We start from the raw sequence: 24,092 nt of genomic DNA, 5'->3' as shown, positions 1-24,092 counted from the left end.
TAAAGAATATGATTATTTTTAGCATTTTTAAATGGTAAGATGAGTCAAAGGTTGTTTACATTTCAAATTAAAACGTAAGACTAATTACTTGCTAGGAAATTGTCACATTTGGCGCTGTTCAAAGATACCGACTGGGAAAATGGAAAAGCAGAATCCTAAATACCCTGCCCACTAAATAACTCCCCAGCAAATAACCGAGTAATCGAAACATAAAATAAATAGGATTTTCTTTTGAAAGGTGAAAGCGGAAGTCGTGTGTCGTGTTGTAGAGGAATTGCTGCTGGTCAGATTCCTGAACAAGTAACGGAACCGGGGTCGTAACGGAACCGGGGTCGTAACGGAACCGGGGTCGTACCGGCTGGCTGCCAGAAAGTTGTTTTGTTGAAACCCGTTAAGATACCCCTATAGTGTTTTAAAGAAAAGGATAATTTACAGAGTGTAGTGTTTGGGAAGAAGAATATAAGTCCTACACTTGTAAGTTAAACTTTATTTTACTGTGCGTCATGGTTTCCAAAAACAGGCCGCCGCCAACTGACAGAGGAACAGTTGTCCGTTACCGTCGTTGAAACCAACCGGAGTTAAATGGAGACGGAGGAACACTTGAACGGTAACTGAGGAGATGAATTTCGGTGTCCCCGCTAATTCGCTGCTGCTTTTCCGTGCCTGCGACGAGGGGGACTATGAAACCGCTCGGGGGATCCTGGAGCCCGGAGCCCCGAAAGAGTCCGGACGGCAGAGCAGGCTGCGGTCAGAAGCTGGGTCGGAGTGCAACATCGCGGACATGTTGTCTCTGGTACCGGTGGACTGTACGGACGAGGAGGGGAACACCGCCCTGCAGTTTGCGTCGGCCAGCGGTCATGAGAACCTGGTCCGGTTTCTGCTACGAAAGGGAGCCTCGGTGGACAGCCGCAACAACTACGGCTGGACCCCGCTGATGCAGGCTGCTAGGTGGGGCTGCGGGCTGTAAGCTCACTGCATGTTCTAATGAAGAGAAGGACGCACCAAACCCCACTCAAAAATCAGCCTATTTTATTTGTCACTCTGTGTCGGTGATGGTGAATTACTGAACTGTATAGCGTAGGAATAGTCAGAAACCACTCTACAATCCGTCGAATAGAAACACGAAAAACATCTGTGTAAAACAATGATCTGTTCCATGAGCATTTATTCAGAAATTGCCAGATTCTTTCATGGAGTTTGGTGTAGCAACATGTATTAACAATCTGTTCATTTTAAATAACTAAATCATATTTCTCAGCGTCATGGTTTCAACAAAAGGTATATTAAAGTGGATTTAATCAAAATATTGTAACTGTCATTGTTCTGAAACTTTGACAAATAACCTTTGAGAAATCATTTCTCTGTTTAAGTTGATTGTTTATATATATATATAGCATTTGCTTTGGTGTCATATTGGTATGCAGTTTTCATATATTTGTCTAAATCTTGAGCATAATTAAAATTTTCCTCATGATGATTATTGTGCAGTTAAGAACAGTAAAGGACCTGGGACTGAGCTGAAAGAGGGGAAGAGTCTGTGTTGACAGTCACTGGTTTGTACTTTTGATCTGGGATTTGACAAGTTGGATTTAAAATGTTCCATAAATCTCACAAATAATCTACTAACATTGATAGTAATTCAAACATTGGAAGCCTTTACTTCCAACATGAGCAGCAAGCCGTTGACAGCAGGAATCTGTATGTCAACACCTTCCAGTCACCTTTCTGTGAAGAGTTTGCATGTTTTTGCAAATTTCTACCAGATGCTCAAATTTCCTCTTGCGTTAAAAGACATAAGTTACATATGTATTACCTGTTGGTCATAAACTTTAGGATGCATTTCCCCCATGGGAATTAATAAAATGTGCTAGGCATGTGTCAGGAACATATCACCTCAACCTTCTGAGAGTTGATTCAGCTCAGAGAAGAGTTCCCTAATGCATCTGTTAAATTGTGATGTACTGTCTTAAACTGGAGAAAATAGATACTTAAGTCCCACTCTCTTTCTTATTCTTTGTGTCTCTAATTCTCCCCCCAGGTTCGGTCACCTGACTGTTGCCCACATCCTGTTGGAGAACGGGGCAGAGATTAATGGACGGAACAGGCTCGGTGCGAGTGTCCTGACTATGGCGGCCCGTGGGGGACACACTCATGTTGTCAAGCTGCTCCTTGAGAGTGGGGCCTATGTTGATGACTATGATCACCTGGCTGTTGCTGCGGAGGCAGTCTCTAACGGCAACAACAACAACAGCTGCAGGTTTTTTACCTTTTTTGATTTTAATGGTTGTCCAAGACTAAAATTCACTTCATATATAGATATTCTTTGAATGTTGTCATTAGTCTGTAAAATCGGTGTGCCTCTCTCCCTCTTTTTCCGTAGCACTGCTGGTTTTGGAGGTGGTGAAGGCTGTCCAGTAGGAGGCGGTGGCAGAGAGTTTATGGACATCATAGCCCTGATGGTGGCATCTCAGCATGGCCACGAGGCTGCGGTGCGCCTGCTGCTAGAGTGGGGCTCTGATGTCAACTTTTCCCAGAAGACCACTGGTTGGGGACCACTGATGGTTGCCACCCTCAGTGGGAAGGTGGGGTCAATGGATGAGTGGATAGATAGGCGGATAATACATTTTGGGTATTGTTTGGTTGTCATTTAGGTATGACATTTTATGGAATGTGCCACTTAAAATGTTTTTGTGAGTTTATTTAAAACGCAGTTGCAGCACAAATGTTATGACTGGTAGGAAAACAGAGTCTTCTTCGTTTTGAGTTTCTGGAGCAGCTGACAAATAAAGTTTTGTGTGTTTTGAAGGTGGCTGTGGCTCAGCAGCTGGTGGAGCGTGGAGCTGACCCAGACCGAGTCAATGTTCTGTCCAAGACAGCCTTTGAACTAGCTATGCAGCTCAAACAGAGAGACATCAAGGCGTATCTGGACTCCATCACCACTGTCCGGCCCCAGACAGGTAAGTCTTCCCTCTCTGTTTCAAGTTGAAATTTAGATTTGAAAGAAAAGAAAGAATAATTCAGTAAGTAAAAGGCCAACAAATGGTTTGTCCACTATTACACAAAAAACACAATACAGCTGCAGCATATTAGCATAGCAGCTTAGCATAATGTACTACACAGTATTATATAATACAAATACATGTAATACAGTACAGTTTCATGTGCCGTTCTGCGTTTTTTCTCTGGCTCTGGTATTTGTTGCTGTTTCGATGGCAATATCAGTTTTTTTCCCTTAGTAAATATTTGATTTTGGGTTGTTTTTTTTCAGAGAAAGTGATTTATTTTGGCAAAGAACATGTTTTCTAGTATCTTTTTGCAGATTAACAGTGCATGTAGATCTGTCTCTACCTTGTTGGCAGAAATGACAACCTATCTCTGGCTCTCTGTGTCTTGCCACAACTAGAATCGAGCTGCCCTGCACTGCAATTAACACTGGTGTGAGAGTGAAACCAACAGTGGCAGCTCTCAGCCTCTTTGATCTTTAATAGCTATTCTCACCAGTTCAGGTTTTAGCTCAGGTTTCCTGCATGGCCTTTTAAAAGCTCTGATTGGGGCAATGATATCAAGAAAAAGAGCCAAGGGATTACTAGCCACTGGGGATGAGAGTGACATGTCCCCCTCATTTTTCAAAATCCTGTTTTGTCCCCTTCACTAATATAGTTTCAGGTTGTTTATATTACTTAAGACTGAGAATGTTCTCTTTCCAGTCACCGTAGTCCAAATGCGAGGAGATCTGTCTTATAAAAATGATACACTCATCTGAGTCTCCTTCAGTTATTACCTTGTGCTCAAAGTAATGAGTGTATGGAGAAGCAGCAAGTTATTTGTGGTGTATCACCTCTCAGGCTCAGGCTGTCCTACCTTATAGGTAAACTATTGTTAGGGCTGTATGCAGCCTGAAAGGAATACCTGCAGACATTACTCTGGGTTGAAAAAGTGTTTCCGCTACAGCAGAATGTTTTTAATGTAGTTTCTTCTTTCTTTTATCTGTATACATTTTTATTTGTGTGAGTGGTGAACTCTGCAGTAATTTAATTTACATAACCCCCCCACACACACACACACACACACACACTAACAGATAATGCTGAGCTATGTGGAGTCTGGCCAAGTAGGACTATTTCAGAGTATATCAGAACCCCCTTCTGTTCTCACTCTTGCTCTTTTCTTCACAGACGATGAGAGAAGAAGACCAGATGTGTTCAGTGCCCTCAAGTTGGGTGAGTTAAACTGAATACTAAAGAAGTAGCAAAACTACAAGTAAACTGTGTCTTGTCTGTAAGATAAACAGGGTATTACATTGAAATAAAAAACACAATCAAGTCCATATGCTTGCATATTTTTGTATCCATATACTGTATGTGTGCGTATGTTGATTCAGGAAATTCCCAGCTAGTCAAAGAGATCTTAGAGGAGGATCCTACGCAGGTGAATTCATCCAATCAGGAGGGAGCGTCACCTCTCATGATGGCAGCAGTGAGTGGTCAGTTAGAAGTGGTGCAGCTGATGGTGGAGAAGAATGCGGACATAGACAAACAAGATGGTGTCCACGGGTGGACGGCTTTAATGCAGGCTACCTATCATGGGTAAGACGGAGCCGCTGGTTTATTGTGGTAAACTTGTTGATGTAGTTGGTCTTCAAATCAAATCAATAAAGTCAGGAAATCTGAGTATGAAGTAATTTGATAATGTAATGTTGTAGTTGCACTATGCATGCTGACGTTATCATCAACCTGTTCCTACTCTCTTTTGTTTTCTCTCTCCCTCCTTCCAGTAATAAAGACATTGTCAAGTACCTGTTGAGTCAAGGAGCTGATGTCAACCTTCGGGCTAAGAATGGATACACAGCCTTTGATTTGGTTATGTTGCTGAACGACCCAGGTACCCCCCAATATCATCACTTTGTTTTGCAGCCTTTAGGGTAAATGTGCTCAGGCTGAGCAAACAATTCTGTGCTAGTATAGTGTAATAAAAAAAGCAATTAAAATCAGGTTTCCACCATTTGTGAAAATAGCATTAGTCGAGTAATATTAACTCATTATAATTAATTTAATCAAGTTATGACTAATTAGCTTTTTATGTTTTCTCAAAAAAAGACAGCAGCACTTGACACAGTCCATGCCAGGCAAACTCAGTGAATCCTTAATTCATTTTCTTTGTCTGCTTTGGATTTTCTTAGACACTGAGTTGGTGCGTCTGTTAGCATCAGTGTGTATGCAAGTAGACAAGGACAAGTCGAAACACCGTGGCAGAGCCTTAATGACTCGCTCCAAAAGCCGCCAGTCCCTTAACAATGTCCCTGTGCCACCTGACGACAAGGGAGGCCTCAAGGTAAAGTCCTGATACTTTATATTATGTCAAACAGAATATTACTTCGAGCTGTAGGTATGAAGAAAAATCCATACCATGTAGTACTGATAAATTATTATTAAATGATGTAATAATAGTGACTGGAAAAAATCTAATCTATAATGATGCATGTTTGACTCCACTCCCTTACAGTCCTGGTGGAGCCGGATGTCAAATCGGTTCCGACGGCTCAAGCTGACTCACACCCTGAGGCATGGCCTTTCGTCCAACCGCCTGGCTCCATTTCCTGACGATGCTGAAACGTCATTAGATGCCACCATGAAGGCGAATAGGAAGACTGCTGTCGTGTCTAATGGGGCGCTGGCACCAACTCCTGCCCTGGGAGGGAATGACATCAGCACTGCTTGGGCTGTCAAGAGCAAAGATAGTGGTGAGACACAGTGATAACATTGATTCATCTGCACTTTTAGGGCACAGTTACTGCATTCTCTAACACATCAAAGTCTGTTTAGAGGTTTTGGGGAGTGCTACTGCATATTTGGAAGAAAAGTGAATCCTTTTGTGGCTCCAGAGGAAGCTGCTGTCTTTGATTATTGGCAGTATTGTTCAGACACTGGTCAACAGAGTGGGACTGAATTTGCATATGTATATGCTGTTGCTTAAATTCAGCCATACAGAAGTTGTGTGTTGTAAGTGGTGGAGGGAATGCGTGAATGTGACTTATGTTCCTTTTTCAGGTCTTTGCAGGACTTCCTCAGAAAAGGAGGACTTTCTTATAACCACGATGGTAGGAGTCTTTGATTTGATGTAAATTGGGTTTCTTTGTACTTCTCTTCAAGTTTGGACAGTGTTGTGATTAGAATGAATTACCTTATCTGATGTCAGTTAGCAAGTTAGCCTGTTTCAAAGTGATTGCTCTTATGCTGTGGGTTTTTGTGTTTGTATGATAATCTTTACCGTATTAAATGTCTATGGTTTGCACTCTTTAACTGTGTCAGTGAGTGCTAAATAAAGTTTCTGATTATTATTATTAGTAGGAGTGTTGTGATTATATTTGTTTTCCATCTCCTATAGCTCAGAAGTGGTGCACCCTTGACCCGGCTGCCCAATGACAAGCTAAAAGCAGTGATCCCTCCCTTCCTGCCTCCGTCCAACTTTGAACCGTGGAACTCGGACCGTTCGCGTCTCCTCAGGGAGGGAAAGAGCGAAGCACCTCGCCTTCCCATGCCACCCCAAAGGAAGCTGAACAGCAGTGGGAACTCAGATATTGTGAGTGTTTGTTCAGGGGTGTTGCTGGTCTTGTCTGTGTTGTTTTCATCATTCATGCATCTTTTCCTATCTTTTCCTTCTCTATTTGCCAGACCTCTATCAGTCGTGTGGTTAGCAGGTCCATTAAGTTTCCCAGCATCCCAAAGGGGCCCTCCTCCTCTTCCCCGTCAAACTCTGGCCACTACCACTCCCCCCACTCCTCAGGAGGCTCTAATGGAGTGGCAGGGATCAACCGGGACTCCCACAACCGTTCAGGTTTACACACATCCAGACCAATCCAACAATACCCTGACAAAATGGGGACACTAGCAACCAGATTACAAGCTCCTCTTTCTTCCACCAGGGGGCAGTGCAGACAGCGTTCTCTCACAGATAGCAGCCCAAAGGAAGCGAGCAGCAGGCCTGATAGATGTGAAGGCTCAACCTCCAGAGAAACAGCACAGCCAAACGCAGAGCCAACCCTCACTGCCACCCTCAGCACACGGACTACCGCTGCCTGACATTAACCTACCTGAAATCCACTCCCACCCCAGCCTGGTTGCTTCTGACATCCACTCAAGAAGAGTCAGTATTTTCTTTCCTTTCTGTCATTACTTCTTGTAAAACAGCCAACGTGCCTTCTATCGTGTAAGTGAACTGGTGCTACCGCCCACCTTTATTCCTTTGTAGAAGTTGGAGTTGAAGAAGAGACCACAGTCAGGTAATTCCTCCACCTCCAAGAGCACGTCGCCCACTCTGACTCCATCTCCTTCCCCAACACCCAAGCTTCCTACTGGGCAGGGAGACTCTCTGTCCTCGGCCTCTTCCCATCCTCGCTCCAAGAGCAGTGGCGGCTCCAGCAGTGGAACCATAACTGATGAAGGTGATAAAATGTTCAATTCAGCATAAACTGAAATCATTGTTCTTTATGCCACCAGTTTTTTGCTGTTGCACAAGCATTAATTACACATTTATTCAGCACACTTTAATAGACCAGTTGATAACTTGCTTCCATGATTGGATGATGATGGAAGTGTTGCACATCTATAACTTTGTAGCGCTTCACAATGTCATACCACCGTTTAACCAGTACAGGATTGTGTACCATTAAAATTTGTGTTATGTTATGTTGTTGTTTTTTTCAGATGAACTGTCTAGCATATTGAAGAAACTGTCCCTCGAGAAATACCAGCCCATATTTGAGGAACAGGAGGTATTCCATCTTTTATGTCATTCCAAAACATTTTCCTTCAAATAAAAAGTTTTTTTTCCCCTTTTTTCAATATGTTCTGAGCAATAAGTTCTCAACCTGAATGAAACTGCATTCCAATAACTGCAGAGCCTGAAAGGACTACATTGATTGTACAGTTCTCTACTTATATTAAACCTAGAAAATTGTATGTATGTACTGCACATGTTTCATACAGTATTTCGATGTCTTCTATTTTTTTTCCAATTCTTCTAGGTGGACATGGAGGCGTTCCTGACTCTAACAGATGGAGACCTGAAGGAGCTGGGCATTAAAACAGACGGACCCAGACAACAGATCCTGGCTGCCATATCAGAGCTCAATGCTGGAAAGGTGCATTTGGTTAAACATATATTAAGCTTCCAGTGGTGTGTTTCCAGGGAACTCTGGACTTATAGTATAGTATTTTTTCCACTTGCAGTTTTCCACAGTAAAACCCACCATTATGTCATAGTAAATTGTTGTGAGCCAGCAGCGATAAGTGGGATTACTTGGAACAAGGATGGAAATTGCTAAAAGGAAGAACTTACAGATACCAGATGGACACAATATGTGGAAGTATAGCATCATCTTTGCCTGAGTATGTTAACTGGTTTATAATGACCTCTGTCTGCTGTTGTCAGGGCCGAGAAAGGCAGATCCTTCAAGAGACCATCCATAACTTCCAGTCTTCCTTTGGTAGCAGCGCCAGTAACCCAAGACAACCAGGTGAAGCACGCTGTGAGTATCAAAGGTTACAGCTGAGCCTGTCTGGTGCAGAAATTGGAGAACCAGTACATGCAGCAAGACAAAATCATAATCTGTCTCTCCACCTCTTTGTCTGATTTTCTCCCTCTCCACCCTCTCCAACAGCACCAACTGGTTGGATGAGACACCAGGTTCGTTCCTCCAACAAAAGGTAACCCAGCAACCCTGAAGCCCACCTGGAAGTACACCAAAGGTACTAAAAATAAGAGTAAATGGCTGGTGACCTCTAGCCAATGATGGCGCGAATAATATGGAGTCTTCTGGACGCCAGTGTCCGGTACCACCATCGGTGCTACTGCAAGAGGACACTGCAGAATAACGACCAACCAGGCCCAGATAAACTGCCTTTACTGGACCCTCCAGGACCAAACTGGATCCTGGATCCTAAAGCAGGGGAGGTATAACAGGGCTGTCTGAGTCCAGTGACCTGCTGCTACTTGACAAATCATGTGAGACAAATTACATGTTTTGCAATAGTGATACGGTTGCCACATCTACTGCTAATAGAGCACATGGGTTAAGCAGAGAGGTCAGAAAGCAGGGAGTTCTGAAAGACAAGAAGATCAAATGCACAGGAGAGGGAGAGTGAGCCAAGAGTGAGCCAAGAGAGATTTTTATTTTATCTGGACAAATGTGAGAGAAAGAGCGTATGTATGGTAAAAGTGGCAAGTTTAGTCAGGAGAGAAGAAGAGAGGTATTATGAGTTTAACAGTAAAATAAAATGAAACAGGTATTAGCCAGTAAAACTGTGATTGAGACTTTAAAAAAGGTGCACTGATGAGGAAAGCAAATGGAGAGAGAAAGGGACATTAGCCAAGCTATTTTTTTAGTCATCCAGTCTCTTGGACTGCTTTTACTAGTGAGTTTATGTCTTTGGTTTATGGACCACTATGTAAACAGATGCGTTTTAGTCAAGACTGTGCTGTCGTGAATAAATAAACATTATGCAATAACTATGTTTTCTTACCGTTTAAGATCTTGTTGGACTTGCGATGAGAAGACATTGGCAAAAACATTTTGGGAGCATTTTATGAGCAGTATAAATTTTGTTTGAAAGAGGTACATTGAGCAATAGTTTCCACTGACCCTCCTCTATGTTTTTGCATCTGGCTCCACCATTAAACAGCGGGTCCACATAGAGACAGATGGAGTGCTATATTATCCCTTAATATCAGGTACTTATTCTCCATGTCTTAAATCCAAAAGATGAGCTGTAGCAGTGTTCACATGGGTCAGTTAAATATATGAGACGAAACTAATATTATACCTTGTTAAGTCATGCACTGTGTCTAGGAAACATAAATATACATATGCTTTCAAAAAGAAACCTGGATAATGAATTCAATCACTAAACACTGAACAAAGATCAAATAATCTGAGTACAACTGATATTCAATGGTGGTCTGGCCTAACAGTTAGAAACCAGGACTCAGGTCCAGCTTTGCTTATAAAGTAAAACATGTATGCAAAACCAAATCAAACCTGATGTGAAACCGCCTTCCTCCCACAAGATGGCGGTGACCTACTGATGCAATAAATTAACAGAGCGGTACTATCCAGCTGTAATGTACTCTACAGCCCGCGTACTGTGATGTGTTGGTTTAGCTGCTTGATTGCGGTGTCTTCTTCAGCTATAGTAGTCACATTAAAGCGAGAAGAAATACAACGTTCTCTTACAAGTTGAATTAATCAGCAATTAAACTCAGCCTTACTCATTTCAGTACTCTCAGGATGTCTGCTGCTACAGCTTTACCTGGTCTGGTATGACCAGTAGTTTCTGGTGGCTAATGGCTAATGTTTATGAACTTTACATGGATTTCACTATGTAACTGACATTAGTCACTTCACTGACTTGTTGACTCTTCTTTATTCCTTTTACTGTAAGTCTACCTTTTAGCATGTACCACTGTGCCATAATTGCCACCTCTAGCCACAATGGCTGCAGTACAGCAAACGTTACATAGGCTCGCTTTAGGACCCCCACAGTTGTAGCTGTTTAAGTCACGAAAAGCAGCCAAGGAGTTCGAATTTTTTACAACTGAAACTTCAGACATATTTAAGACAAAACTACTCTCTTTCAATAATAATTTCTCTGATATTATCCGTTAAATTTGAAACACCCTCTCCTTCATTAAATAATGCAGGATCTATCAATTTGCAGATATTTTTGATTTCAAAAGTTTTAATTACTAGACATCAGATGTCTCCTACTTCACTGAAAAATCAGAGGTTCCAAGTTTCAACATCACACTACATACTGGACCTCGGTTTGCTTCCAGACGTCACAAAATCCTGCTAGTACGTACAGTTGTGAAACAGAAAAAGATTTTTGGTGAGCACAGAGAAACTTCAGCAGATGAATTTGAAAACAACATTCTAGTACCAAAACTGCACATACAAAATTCTGCACAGTGGAGCTCAAACATCCAAGTGAAGCAACTACAAGCAAAACACATTTTTGAGTGGATGGCGGCTTTAAAGAAACACATGTTAAGTATATACACCATTGTCAGTGTTGGCTTTACTGTTTTTGTTTTCTGAAGCTATTTTCGCCATGTGAGCAAGATCAACTGAAAAATGTGTTTAAAATGACGACTTCTTCACCAAAGTTCAGAAACACAGACCATCCCCAAACATGACCAAATAGCAACACACTGGCGTTGTTGAAATCATTATTGATGACCTGGATATGGACTGGCCCGACAGGCAGGCGACAGGGTTCCTGTAGAGTTTAATGAAAAGCATCACTCAGTGTAGGAAAGCTTTCCTCTCCAGGGCTGTGGCAGATTGAGTGCTCAGATGTACAGTCATATGTGAGCTGTAAGAAACTGTAGGGGAGAGAAATACATTTGGAATATATTAACATCGCTGTGGCATGTGGGCAGCAAATGGAGTGACTCATTCAATTTCCCCCCAATTGATTTCACTCACATACGGTTTTGATTGGATTGAATAACATTTAATAATATTGTTTGTAACTGTCAACACAGTAGTCATGCAGTAGTGAGGAACGACAGACATGCTGTAGATCACGAGGGCACAAAATCAATGATGTAGATAGTGACTCAGAAAGAAGATTTCTTTAATTAATAAATTAATTTATTTAGAACAGGCTGTATTTTTAACTACCCGTGCTACTGGTAAGATCCCGACGGCCTTAGCCAGGATGTCTGCCTCATCGGTTCAAATTGGTCTCCTGTCTGTGGTTAAACTCTCCTTCTGAAGGAACCTGAGGTTGTGAGTTAAAGCCTAGGTTAAGTGATAAAAATTTTCATTAAGTGCCAGTTTTCCAACCTTCATTCAGTGTGCTTCCCTATAGCAATACATGCTGTATTCCTCAACAGACACACTGGGGACAGACTCACATAAATCTAGCTGGTTTAAAGCTGCAGTAGGTAACCTAACAAAAATATTTTTTTTGTCATATTTGTTGAAACTTTCACTTTATCCTGACAGTAGTACATGTGACAGATAATCTGTGAATAAAATCTGGTTCCACTGGCTCCTCCTAATTTCATTTGCAAGAATCCACTGTGCCTGAACGAATGTCATTAAACTCACAAACGCAAAAGTGCTGCAAAATTATTTACCTAAAGTCAAACAAAAACCTGCCAATTTTAGAGCCATTTCATCTGTTTTTAAAAGTATTGGAACAAGTGACATTGTTCTAGTTCGGGGTAGAATATACGGCAAATCACTCCTCTATGGTCACAGTCAGAAAATTCAGTACCGTGATTAATTTTCCTTGGAAACCAATAAACTCTCCCTCAGTTTATTTCACCTGGTGAAAGAAATACAAGATTTTACAATTAAGTACTGAACTTAAAAAATTGTGATGGTGCTGTGCTCCGTCAGGTGTGTGTGTGTGTGTGTGTGTGTGTGTGTGTGTGGAGATATTTGGCTCTGTAGAGAATGGCAAAGCAAGTGACTCGCTCTCTGCCAGCGGTGACACATTTAGCCTAAGTTGCCAGATATATGGAGGATTTTCCCAGCATTTGGGAGTCTTCTCTAAAAGCTTCGCTGCCATTACCATGAAATTCACTTTGTGGCCATTGGCCTCTGGCTGTACAAGCCAGTGCGGTTTTCAGAAGTACATCACCTAGGGCAATGACTTTAATACTGTGTGTGTGTGTGTGTGTGTGTGTGTGTGTGTGTGTGTGCGTCCTGTGATGCTGTGATTTAGTGGGGAGCAGGGATTGCAGGATTGAGCACAGTGACCTCATATTTTACCCTCTCCTTTCTGTGCTGATTCCTTCCTCTCTCACTTTCCTCCTCTTGCACACCTTGCACTTTTCCTCCCCGGAGCCGTCGTACACATCCATCAAACCATGCACGTTTTAAGCAGTTGTTGATTAAAGCCGAAGCGCATCCAATAAACAGCATGCACAATTATCATAGCTTTGTGTATTGTTTGTGTAAACTATGCCCAAACAAACAGTTGCAGCCTGATTTCACATTAGCATTCCGCTGTCAACATTCATCTCTGCAAAAGTGACTCATTTGCTCCTAGGATTTCCCAGCATGCTGGGTGTTACACAACACTGTGGCCCTTTCACTGTCTCTTTGTGCCCCTCTCTTCTTCTATGTAGCTCACGCTCACACAGAACCACACACGCAGCAGATTACAGACAGATTGAGGGGAGCATAGAAGGACGACAGCCTCCATCTGACCCTTGTTTTGATCATAAAATGACCTTCTGAAAAACCCAAATCCAAATGTCAACAAAAGATTATCCACACTGAGTCCCAAAACACAATTTCCTTCTCAACCCGATTGACACAGCTCTTGATACGGGGACTGACCTAAACGTGACAGCAGTGCACGAGCTTGCAGCGTATTTTGTAGCATTATCTTGTGACTCTGTTGGGTGATAATACCTTGTCGCGTGTAACCAGCAAAACAGTTATTTGGAGTTTAAAACTACTGAAATTTAACTGCACAAACTTTTATGTTACTGTAAGGTAGAATAGGATGACAAATTCTAGAAAATGCCAAACTTTCCATAACTGAAGGAACTATTGATCATCCAGTCCTGCTGAACACAAAATCTTATGTTTAGAACATCTCATGTCTTTTTTTATTCACACCTCATTCCACATCATCCAGAATGTAAGTAAGTACAGTAGTGTCAATGAGCTATGGTTCCTTTGTTGCTTGATTTACTTCCAGGAGTGTACACACACTGGTGTATCACATTTGGCTTCTCGTTTCTGACTCATTATAATTTCTTTGAACATACTGTACTCTTGGAACGTTTAAATACTTTTCAGTGTATTGTAATGCCCTGTTCCTTGTTGTATTTGCTACTGAATCTCAATTTGACGGTTCTGTAATCCTGGGATGAACCCATTCATGAGCCCGGAGTAACTTCTCGATCGATTATAGGGGTGTAAGAAAATATTTTAAAAATCATATCACTGTATTTTATTTTGTGATATTCTGTCAATTCTCAAAAACTAAATGTTTGTCCTTAAATGCCCAACACCTAGATTGCAGTGTTGTAAAGGGGTATTATGATGGATGTTACAGGGACCTTGATAAGTACAAATGCAGATTCTGTTGTGGTTTACTCAGACTTCATGCATATGGTGGCCGGTTAGATTTAATATAAGAAATTACAATATGTTGCTTACAGTATCGCAATTTATTAAATCGGAACTCCTGTATCGTGCTACGTATTGTTTTGGCAGATTCTTGCCAATACACTGCACTAGTCAATACCGCATGCATTGGTTTTGTAGTAGTCATATTTCGTTATGGTTTTTCACACCGCGCCTTTCAAGTTCATTGTGGAATTCAGTCCTGGATTTAATTTCATAGTCTTATGAAATCAAAGCAGATCTATCCCTTGTACCCCCCCCTTAAAAAAACCACCAATCTGTTCAAATGTGGTATTAAAAACTTTAGGGTCAGGATGTGATTGTTTGTTCCAGCATTTGTGAACGTGAATGAATTTAAACTGCTGAAACTGTACCATTGTTTTGGTCTTCGTGTGTGTGTGTACATGTATGTCTGCACAGTATTTCCTGTCAGAACATGCTTCCTGGCTGACCCCACAGTACCCTTTGAGCCGGTCTTGTCCATTAACTCTGCTGTCATGGATTATACTCCGACCCTGTAAATCCCGGCAACATCATTCCTGCTTTGCGACAGCACTTTCCAGACTGCGAACTCTCCTCCTGCTCTCTGAGTTCAGAGTCATGTGTGAGTAAGGTCAACACCTCTGTCGACCCCACTCATTGGTGGAAAAATTTAGATATTTATAATATTTTCTCTTATAGTTTTTTCACATATTCAAAAGGTTGCTGATGAACATCCACTTGGTTATGGAGTCAAGATTTTTAGCTATGTTTTAATTATGTTTTAGTTGTCTTTCCAATACTGACCATCCCATCAATAATGAATGTCCATTAGAATCAGACTTGTCCTGTCACAGCTCTGCATGTCTCCTGAAATCCCACGATGCTGCTAACACAGACATCTTAATCAATGAAAGCCACACTATTGCACCTGGCAGATAGCGTTCACTGAGTCCTATTTGGCTCTGTGGTCATTATTCTGAAATGTGTATAAAGCCACATACACACACATGCTTGTAAGCACACATATACACACGCAAGCAGACACAGACATGCACTCAAACACACACACACACACACACACACACACACGGTTGCGTGCAAAGGTTTCCCCCAGCAGCGGTAGCAGAGCTTTAAACCTGGGCTAATCTGGAAGACTGCTTAGATATTGTTGCCAGTGGATTTGCATTGATACCAAAGCTCCCTGTAGCTTTAATGGCAGCAACTGACAGTGTTAACTCGACCTTAGGACTTTTCAGACCCCCAATCCCACCTGTTACAACAAATAAAATATCAGCCCTGATGGACACTTTAATACATCAGCATGGTATTTAGAAATAATCTTAAAACCTTAGAAGGTGGAGCCATGTCACAGCATAACATCTTGTCCATGTGACTGTGGACTGTTGCTATCTTTGTCAGTAAAGATTTCACACACATATATACAGTATGTGATAAATAACCACCCAGGCTTTGCAGTTGTTTATTATATAATAGGTAAAATTGCAATGCTGGATTTCTAATACAGCCCTTCTGAATACTATTGTTGGTAGTATAGGTTACTCTGTTTGTATCTATTTTCTACTCACTCTGTTGTGCAGAGACACACAGTGAATTTGCTTTTGTCATTTTATGTCCATTAATTTTGTTGGGAAATGAAGCAACTCATTCAGCAAAAGAAGAAAAGAACGTGAACAACCATTAATGTGTTTTCTTATTACTATAGTTGTATGTGTGATCACATGTGGCACAACATCACCAAGAGGATTCCCCTCTACTTTGTCATCTTTATTTAAAAAGTGTATCTGAGCCATAAGCTTGCATGATTTAGTACACATAAATACACAATAAGCAATGTGTGCTCAAGGGGGGTACTGCTTGTAGTGCACGGATTTGCACACTAGGGTGCAGTACAGTAGGCTGCCACACAGACTACATACTGTGCATATTTCCTCAGGCTATTGTTATATATTATAATGTTCCAATGACCAGACATGTTACAGTGGCATACTTTATTATTATAAAGTGTTACAAGCAACTATCAAAACAAAAATGTAAAAACATTTAAAAGTCAATGTACACATAAAAGCATGTTTAATGGTTATTTAAATTTTTTTAATCTATAAAACATATTATAATACAGTTACAACACCATACAGCTTTAGTGCAGAATCATATGAGCACGGCGTGACACAAGCTGTCTGTGTTTGTTCCTCCTCCGTTTATTTTTGCAGCCATTTGTAGCCGTAAAGGAAACTTCACTCAACGACTCGGGCTTGCATTTTGCAGCAACTGGTTTTGTGTATGGCTCTTACACACGAAAACTGAGGCAACCTTTTATAAGCACTTGTTATAGCAATATTAAAGACAAATATCTAAACCGAAAAATATGATGTTGGTAAAACAAACACTGCCTCGAGACTATATGTCATATTTGAAGCTTTTTCTTCGACCAGTCATAATTTTGTTTAAACATAACCAGCTACATTGTATGACATCCAGGCTAGTAACGCTTTTATTGGTTACTAAAATCAGTTTTAACCGATGAGATAAAGGCTACCCGCTTAATTTGACGTCCACTTTACTTTTACAATCACGACGCAGTCATTTTAGGACATGCAAACTCTATGAGTTAGTCGGCCGTGTCTTAATTAGTCAATGAATAATTAAATTTGGTATCCAATATTTTACAGGAATGGAATCGAAGTCAAGTCAACCAGATTGTAAGAACACTTCCGGTTGTAATTTACAAAGTAAGGCGTACACGCAACGACTTAGATTACTCATATCTTTGAAAATATAGTTTAAGAAATAAGTGCGACATAGATTAATCCGTTCACACACAGTGGAGTCACATTTTACTCCAGACTCTACAGATGAACCCCACTACATTGGATAGTGTATTAGATCCATGACACACTAATGCTTTTGCTTTGAAGGCATAAATCATCTTCCGGTGTAAACCTGTAATCTGTACCAAACTTCACGTAGCTGCAAAATCTGTCCCAAGAGCCAACTTGATTCCGAGAGCTACATCCACTGAATTCATTATTCGTTATAAGAAGCCCGGTCCGGTCCAGAGCAGTGCTGTATTCAAGTACACCAGGTGTGGTTGTAAAAACGTGTACTTGCCTTTAACAGGCCGTTGTGGCAAAAAACAAAACCAGCCCCTCCAGGTCCGTGAGCGCCGTCGACCGCGGAGAGCCTCGGTGTGAATCTGGAGATTTGTGCGTCTGCTGCCCTTCGCGTGTGATCCCTCCCCTCGCGCTGCTCACAAAATGTGTGTGCAGCGCGCGACTGAGGTCGGGTTGGGCTACTGCTACTTTCACGTGCTCCTCGTAAATATAACTAATACGCATTTAAAATGATTTAAGTTGAAAATACACATAGTGTAACACAGATGGTATCGGTATGGTGTTGTTGGCGGCATTTTAAAAAATATTTTAGGAAGCCAAAAAGAAGCTGTAGCCAAAGAAGAGAAGAGGAAATCCTTCTGGACACACAACTTTTGAACGTAGCCTGCCTAGTGCTTATCAGAGTATGCAAAAATAAATAAAAGCCACAGTGAGAAAGGGGTATGTTGTCATGTAGTTTTTAATTATTGGACTAGTCTTTATAACAGCAGTTGTCATTAATATGTATGCAAGCATAAGAAAATGGAAAAGGGGCCATTCCCATAAACAGACTGTACTTGAAAGCAGCACGGATTAAGCCTAGTGTGTGTGTGTGTGTGTGTGTGTGTGTGTGTGTGTGTGTGCTCTCGCTGCGCTCTGTTTGTGAGGCAGAGAGTTGCGTGCGAAGAGCTCGACATGTCATTCAGAGGAATCCGCCACCTGAAACGCGAGGAAGTGAAGGCGACTCAATTGGGTATAAAGCATCAGCCAACATCTGCCCCGAGCAGTGCAAAGCTGATGAAAACATCAGCTCGGAGCTCATACAGGACCTCTCCGATTTGTTTTATTTCTCTTGGATTTATCATTTGGCATTACCGAGTCGGTGCACCCAGGGACACGCATCTCTTTTTTTTGCACTTAAAGTGAATGTGGCTCAACAGCAGACATTATACTGGAATTAACTGATACCCGCCGAGATTCTGGGTGAGTGCTTTTATTTTTGTGATATTTATGTGCCATGTTATTAACATTATTATTCAATTGTTTATTTACTGGCATCCTGCATGTCTCCTGTGCTTTTCAAAATATTGATCAGATAAGTTGCTTGTATGTTATTTTATTTTGAAACTATTGGCAATTATTTGTATGCTATTGAGCTTTGACGTGCCATAAATCTTAATAATTAGCCAATGCACAGCCTGTTTTGTTTACATATTAATTATACCGTCATTAGGGTTATTTTGCTTTAATTTTAGGGATGCGGGGATTTACTGAAAATGTCACCCCAAGGAGTGACTTTTAGTGGCATATTGTGCAACAACGGGTCGGGACATGTCTGAATGCTCACTGTGTTACATGTGTTAAGTTGAAGTTAACGCTCTCTATCTCACCCGCAGCGCACCTGTTACCTCCACGGAGCGCACGACAATGATTCCTCCGGGAGACTGCATGTATGCGGGCCGAAAGAGGAGGAAGCCCATCCAGAAACAGTTAAGGAGAGCTGCTGAATATGTTATATTTCTTGTATGGCTACTTGCAGACGACTGGCTGCACATTTTGTGGGTGCCTTTTTTTTAAATTTTACTACCCTGCTAATGTACAGGGGACACTCTCATGATTTGGTACATTAAAGAATAAAAGGGAAGTTACTGAGCTGCAGCAACATGAAGGTGTGGAAATAAAGGTAGACGCTCCAGTTGGTATTGATTGCCACTTTAAATAGAGATTGAGCACATAATAAAATTATATAATCAGATATATCAGTGAGAATAGCTTTATTTGTTGCAAACATACTGTTAATAATATAGCACTTATTAATAGTGCTAATAGTTGGCTATTATAAAGTGGTTGTATATTTGTGTACAGGTTTATATGTGTATATGCCTCCCTAATTATTGGCAGCAGAGTAACATTTAGCATAGATTTATATATATATATATATATGAATTACGTTCAATCTACATACCTGCAGGCATAGTGTGTGTTTGATTGATAGTATTTTAGTTGGCCATTGTTTTTGATGAAAAGGAGGACAACTGTTTTTTGAGGATCTTGTCGGCTGATGTCATGAATACTGAATCTAGGTTATATAAGATTTTGAAGAGGGAAGTGGTAATATAACAGGGCCTGTGGCATTTATAAAGTTTTCATGTTTTGCCTTGCCTGTGCTGCTGAACTGAAAGGAAATCTTTGCCACATCAAATCGTTACTGTTTGTGCAATGGGCACACCTATACTTTTGAAATTCTACTCTGCAAGTTATTTTAGGATATTGAATTATAATTCAGTGCATCCAGTTATCCATTCGTCTTAAACATTGCTTCTTTTTTTTTTTATTGAAATGTTCTTGTTTTGGCTCCTTCAGTTCCTAATAAATACTGTGGGACTTCCAAGTGAAGTAAACTTTTTACTACTTGAGTTTAGCTGAATAATCCTTGACATCCACTCGCATTCCTGTGTGTATTTTCCAGTCGTAACTTATGAAGAATACGTGATTATGAGTTGTTTCATCAGAATACAACAAAGTCAATGCGATCATGTAAAAGTATTCCGTCTCTGTGGAGATGAACGCAAACTCTCAGCTGTGGAAATCGGAGCTGACCATTACATATGCGGATCATGTTAAGTTCAGCTGGTGAAGCTGTGGTACACTTTACTAAAATACACAAATAACTCTGTGCCTTAGCAGCAGTTTAAATTCTCTATGTCACCAAAGGGGATCTATGCAGTATATGTCCAACACATTTACTGACAGGAGTTGCTAAGAGGGAAGGAACGGCCAGTACGGCAGTATTTGAGTAAATACAAATATCTTTCTTTAATGTAAACCTATTTTAAGATTTAAAGGAAGAGAAACTTGACTCAAGTGTTTTTTTTGTTTTTTTGTCTTGTTGTGAAGAAACAAATCTAACTTGTCATCAGAGGAAATACAAACCAGTGGTGCATGGTGTATTGGGGAAGGCTGAGTCAAAAGGAAATACAGTTTGAAAAGAGAGTGACTTGTGTAGAGTGTGGTTTATTTTATTGTATGTCTACTTGGGTTGGCTTGCCAGAGTTAGACAAAGTGTGATCCTGTAGTTTATATCGCTATAATGAGGAACAAATATTAGGCAAAACTGACAGGTAACTATTTATGAATTCATACGAATGTTTCCTTTAATAGTTTAGAGCCCTATTTTCACCCAATAAACAGTCTTAAGAGTCAGGCATTACTCCAGTTTTTCCCCAGAAACTGAGCGGATATGAGCGTTGTGAAGTTTTGTGTGGTGAAATACATTAAATGCAGAATATTAGCCAGAGTTTAGAATTATATCACTGATCATGAATAACATTATCTTTTAGCCCAAGACCATCAGGGGTCGGCAGTCTGACCGTGTAAGCTTTAAGAAAAGGCCTGCGTCATGTGGTGTGGATGAGTTTCAATCTAACTTTGCAAGTAACAGTAGCGTGGCTCCAACAAGTGAAGTTAACCAAGTTAATCCGTGTCAGTGTGCTGCTGTCACTTACTGCCTGCTGAGTAAGTGTGCAGTGAGGAAAATAAAAAAAGATTTAGTTAGGGCCATTTAGCAAAAAACGGTTCTTATTTTACAGCTGAATGCATGATCTCTGACAAGTCTGCCCACACACACACATCCTGATGGCCATTCAACCCCATCTATCTCTCTCCCCTCTCTCCGTCTCGTCATCAGGAAGCCGTCTTCCTCCAATGAGAAAACCAACCCGTCCAAGCGGCACAGAGACAGGCTGAATGCTGAGCTGGACCGGCTGGCCAGCCTGCTGCCGTTCCCCCCGGATGTCATCTCCAAGCTGGACAAGCTGTCCGTGCTGCGCCTCGCAGTTTCCTACCTCCGCGTCAAGAGTTTCTTCCAAGGTAAAGATGACATTTGTTGTGACAGGTTGGGGGGCTGGGGTATTTGGTTTGTTTGTGTGTGAAATTTGTCTTTGAGTTCGTAGTAAGCTGCTGAGTTGGCATGAACATGGGGTTAATGAGATATCTGTTGCTGTAACTGGCTTATAGGTCAATGTTGATTCTGAGATGAGATGCTACATAAGTATACAACAATATTTTATCAATATTAGTAATGTGTATTTGTCATAGTAATAGCCCTAGAAGTAGTAATATCCTGGTTTCAGGAAAAGAAAAGAAAAATACTATTTTGCAGTATTGTGGAAATTGTCACTTTAAAGATTTTTTACATCACTTATCCTTTGAAACCCTGTGCTGAATGCTGTTGTTAGGTGTCCAGGATTCAAATATGTGGCTGAAACAGAAAGAGATTATGCTCAGTAAATGAATCTGTTTTGCTTCCATCTGCATTCTCTCTCTCATATGTCAGCAGTGCATCCAGTTATAGTAAACTCTCAGAATAAGCAATGAAACGTTTTCTATGGGCCTCATGAGAAAGAATCCGTCAGGCTCCATGACTTGAACTTAGATAAGAGCTACTACCTTACAATGTAAGGGGCAAAGGATACATTATTTGCATTATAGGGGGTGTGCTCTTCTGCGTTGTCTTTTATGAAGCTTTTCTTTTTTTCCAGTCACTATATTTTGTGGTCATGCCCCATTAGCTGATATTGAAGAGAATGTATTTCTTATGTTATCTCATTCTCCCGTGTTGCTGATACTCCCTTTTTGTCTTGTAGTCACATGTAATTAAAAGGCATATCGAGGTACTCTCTTGTTTTCCCACCCTCCCACCATCCACTGAACGCCTCCCTTCCTCTCCTCATGTTGCTCCACAATCCACTTCAAATATTCATGGGCCGCTTCAGAGCGTATTTTATTGCCGCCGGCCTTCAGCGGCTGCCTTATCAGCACAGAGGCTACTGGCACAGCTGGATGCGACAGCTCTGAAAAAACAAGAGTTAGTATTTTATTTAGAAGAAATATGCATTTCCCTCTGTCTTGCCAGGGAAGATCCTTGCAAGTAGAAAGAGGAAGCTGTGGAGAGGTCCTGTGGGGCTCACTGCCTTCCTAGTCCACATCGAAAGTGGTTTTCTTGGAGAAGTTGGCAAGGGATTTGTAAAGTTCTGACCAGCTGAAGGTTTTGCAGCCATCTCCTCTCCGACACATGTGTCTCCCCTCTTTCACCTACTCCTCCTCTGATCCTTAATCTCCATCATCTGCTTCCATGGTTTGGCATGGCACCCAACAGCTGGCATCCTCTTGGCCGGAGTCATGCAACTTTACACACACACACACACACACACACACACACACACACACACACACACACACACACACACTTACTTGTTTTACCCTGAATGCTCAATTAGCTTAGCCATCACGCAAAGTTGCAGCACAGGTGCTAATCGGACTTATTTAAGGTGTCTTTCGTGGATAAGCGATCACGCACAGATAAAGACAGCCACCGCTGCCTCAATGAAGAGTGCTGACGAGTGTCAGTGGCAAGCAGGGGCTCTAAGGGGCCCTCCCTGTTGGAAAATGGAGAAGGCTCAGTCATGTGTGTGAAACTGCTAAAAGTGTTGAAAGGTGTGTTGAAAGTGAGTGGTGATATTGCTTGTGTATTGTCTGACAGTGCTAATAGCTTTCTGTGCACACCTTCCATAGTCACAGTAAGCTTTTAGGCATTTATATTAACAGTAAATTTGGCATTTATCAGGAATTATTTTAGGATCTCCTCCTCTGAACTCTCAGCTCTATTAACACCAGAGCCTCTATTTGTTTGCTCTGCCTCTGCTGGATGCCTTGTTATCAGTGGCAGTAGTGACCGGCTTAGCTGTCTTTTGATGCTACACTAATGAGATTAATCAGAGTGGAACATGAGGGATTTTTGGCTCTGTACACATGTGCAACCTCTGCCCTCCCTCTCTTTGGTCAACTCGCTTTACTCTCACAGTTTTTCCACTGATATTTAAACATGGAGTGTGTCCAGAGCTTTTCCAGATAAATCTAAGATGAGCAGCAAGTACATATCCACATCCTTCCTGTGGTTTGGAACAACAGTCATAATCTGCTCTTTTTTTTTTTAACGCTTCAACTTTTTTGAACAGTGAGTCATTCACTGACAGCATGCTATGAAACCACAAAACCTGCAGCCTTAAGTTTCATTTACATCTATAAACAGTTTCAGTCAGAGAAAAAGAATTATGATTATTTTACTGCTTATACTGATGCAGTTCTCCTTTTTGTCCACAGGGGGGACTGTGTGAAGTTGATACTCAGTCATGACTGATGTCCAGTTCAGTTAGTGGTGACTAAGTGGGTACAGGAACTGGCTGTACTGTATAATTTGTTTTGTCTTTTTGAAACACAGATTTACTGACTTAAGTAACTCCATTAAAAGAAAATTATAGGAATTACATGTACAGTGTGTGACCAGGTTTAGAGACAGGCTAGAAGAAGGGAAATGGAGTAGCAGGTGGTTTTGGAAGCACACTGAGATTCTGCCTGTCATCTCTGTTGCGTGACTCCTCAAGGGTGGAGCCCAGTGAACAGTGTGTACCTATGCACTGTATGTAAATAAACCCCTAGGCTGTCTGTATGCCTGCCAGTGTGTATGTGTAAATAACAAGTCGACATCAGACCGAGATTCTCTTCACACAGTTTCCCTTATTCATCATATTTCATGAGATTCAGTTGTGATGTGTTTACGGACACAATGAGATATATGACTGCCTCCTTTCTTTGCAAAGGTGTATAGTTACTCTGCTGCCTGTTTCTAGTTGAGAGGATAAAGTGGAAATGCATTTATAATCCTGTTTTCCATGGCGCAGGTGAAGCATGCCGAGCCAGTGAAAATGGGCCACAGGTCCAGAGGGGCTAAGACCCCTTAAAAAAAATATAATAATAAGAATAATAATAATGACAATAATACAAAA

The 24,092-nt window shown here is 41.2% G+C and overlaps 2 protein-coding genes across 2 annotated transcripts in view; both read left to right on the top strand.

Annotated features, from left to right (window-relative positions):
• The first annotated feature begins 291 nt into the window (after positions 1–291).
• Positions 292–9,507, top strand: LOC127369294 (ankyrin repeat and SAM domain-containing protein 6). The gene is made up of 18 exons (XM_051410521.1): positions 292–948; positions 2,039–2,257; positions 2,381–2,582; positions 2,807–2,957; positions 4,176–4,220; positions 4,382–4,586; positions 4,775–4,881; positions 5,180–5,331; positions 5,503–5,740; positions 6,048–6,097; positions 6,385–6,579; positions 6,672–6,834; positions 6,923–7,143; positions 7,249–7,441; positions 7,704–7,771; positions 8,024–8,140; positions 8,431–8,527; positions 8,660–9,507. Exons 1-18 carry the CDS (start codon positions 620–622, stop codon positions 8,707–8,709), a joined length of 2,802 nt encoding a protein of 933 aa, XP_051266481.1. The 5' UTR covers positions 292–619; the 3' UTR covers positions 8,710–9,507.
• Positions 9,508–17,914: 8,407 nt separating this feature from the next.
• ahrra (aryl-hydrocarbon receptor repressor a) overlaps positions 17,915–24,092 on the top strand; it is a 63,609-nt gene continuing 57,431 nt past the window's right edge. Inside the window, exons 1-3 of the mRNA XM_051410522.1 lie at positions 17,915–18,231; positions 18,645–18,737; positions 20,936–21,117. Of these exons, the coding sequence (XP_051266482.1) occupies positions 18,676–18,737; positions 20,936–21,117 (244 nt within the window). The 5' untranslated portion in view covers positions 17,915–18,231; positions 18,645–18,675. The remainder of the gene's footprint in view (positions 18,232–18,644; positions 18,738–20,935; positions 21,118–24,092) is intronic.

This window comes from Dicentrarchus labrax, unplaced genomic scaffold, assembly GCF_905237075.1.
Source record: "Dicentrarchus labrax unplaced genomic scaffold, dlabrax2021, whole genome shotgun sequence".
Lineage (NCBI taxonomy): Eukaryota > Metazoa > Chordata > Actinopteri > Moronidae > Dicentrarchus > Dicentrarchus labrax.
This window is presented reverse-complemented; position numbering and strand designations above follow the sequence as displayed.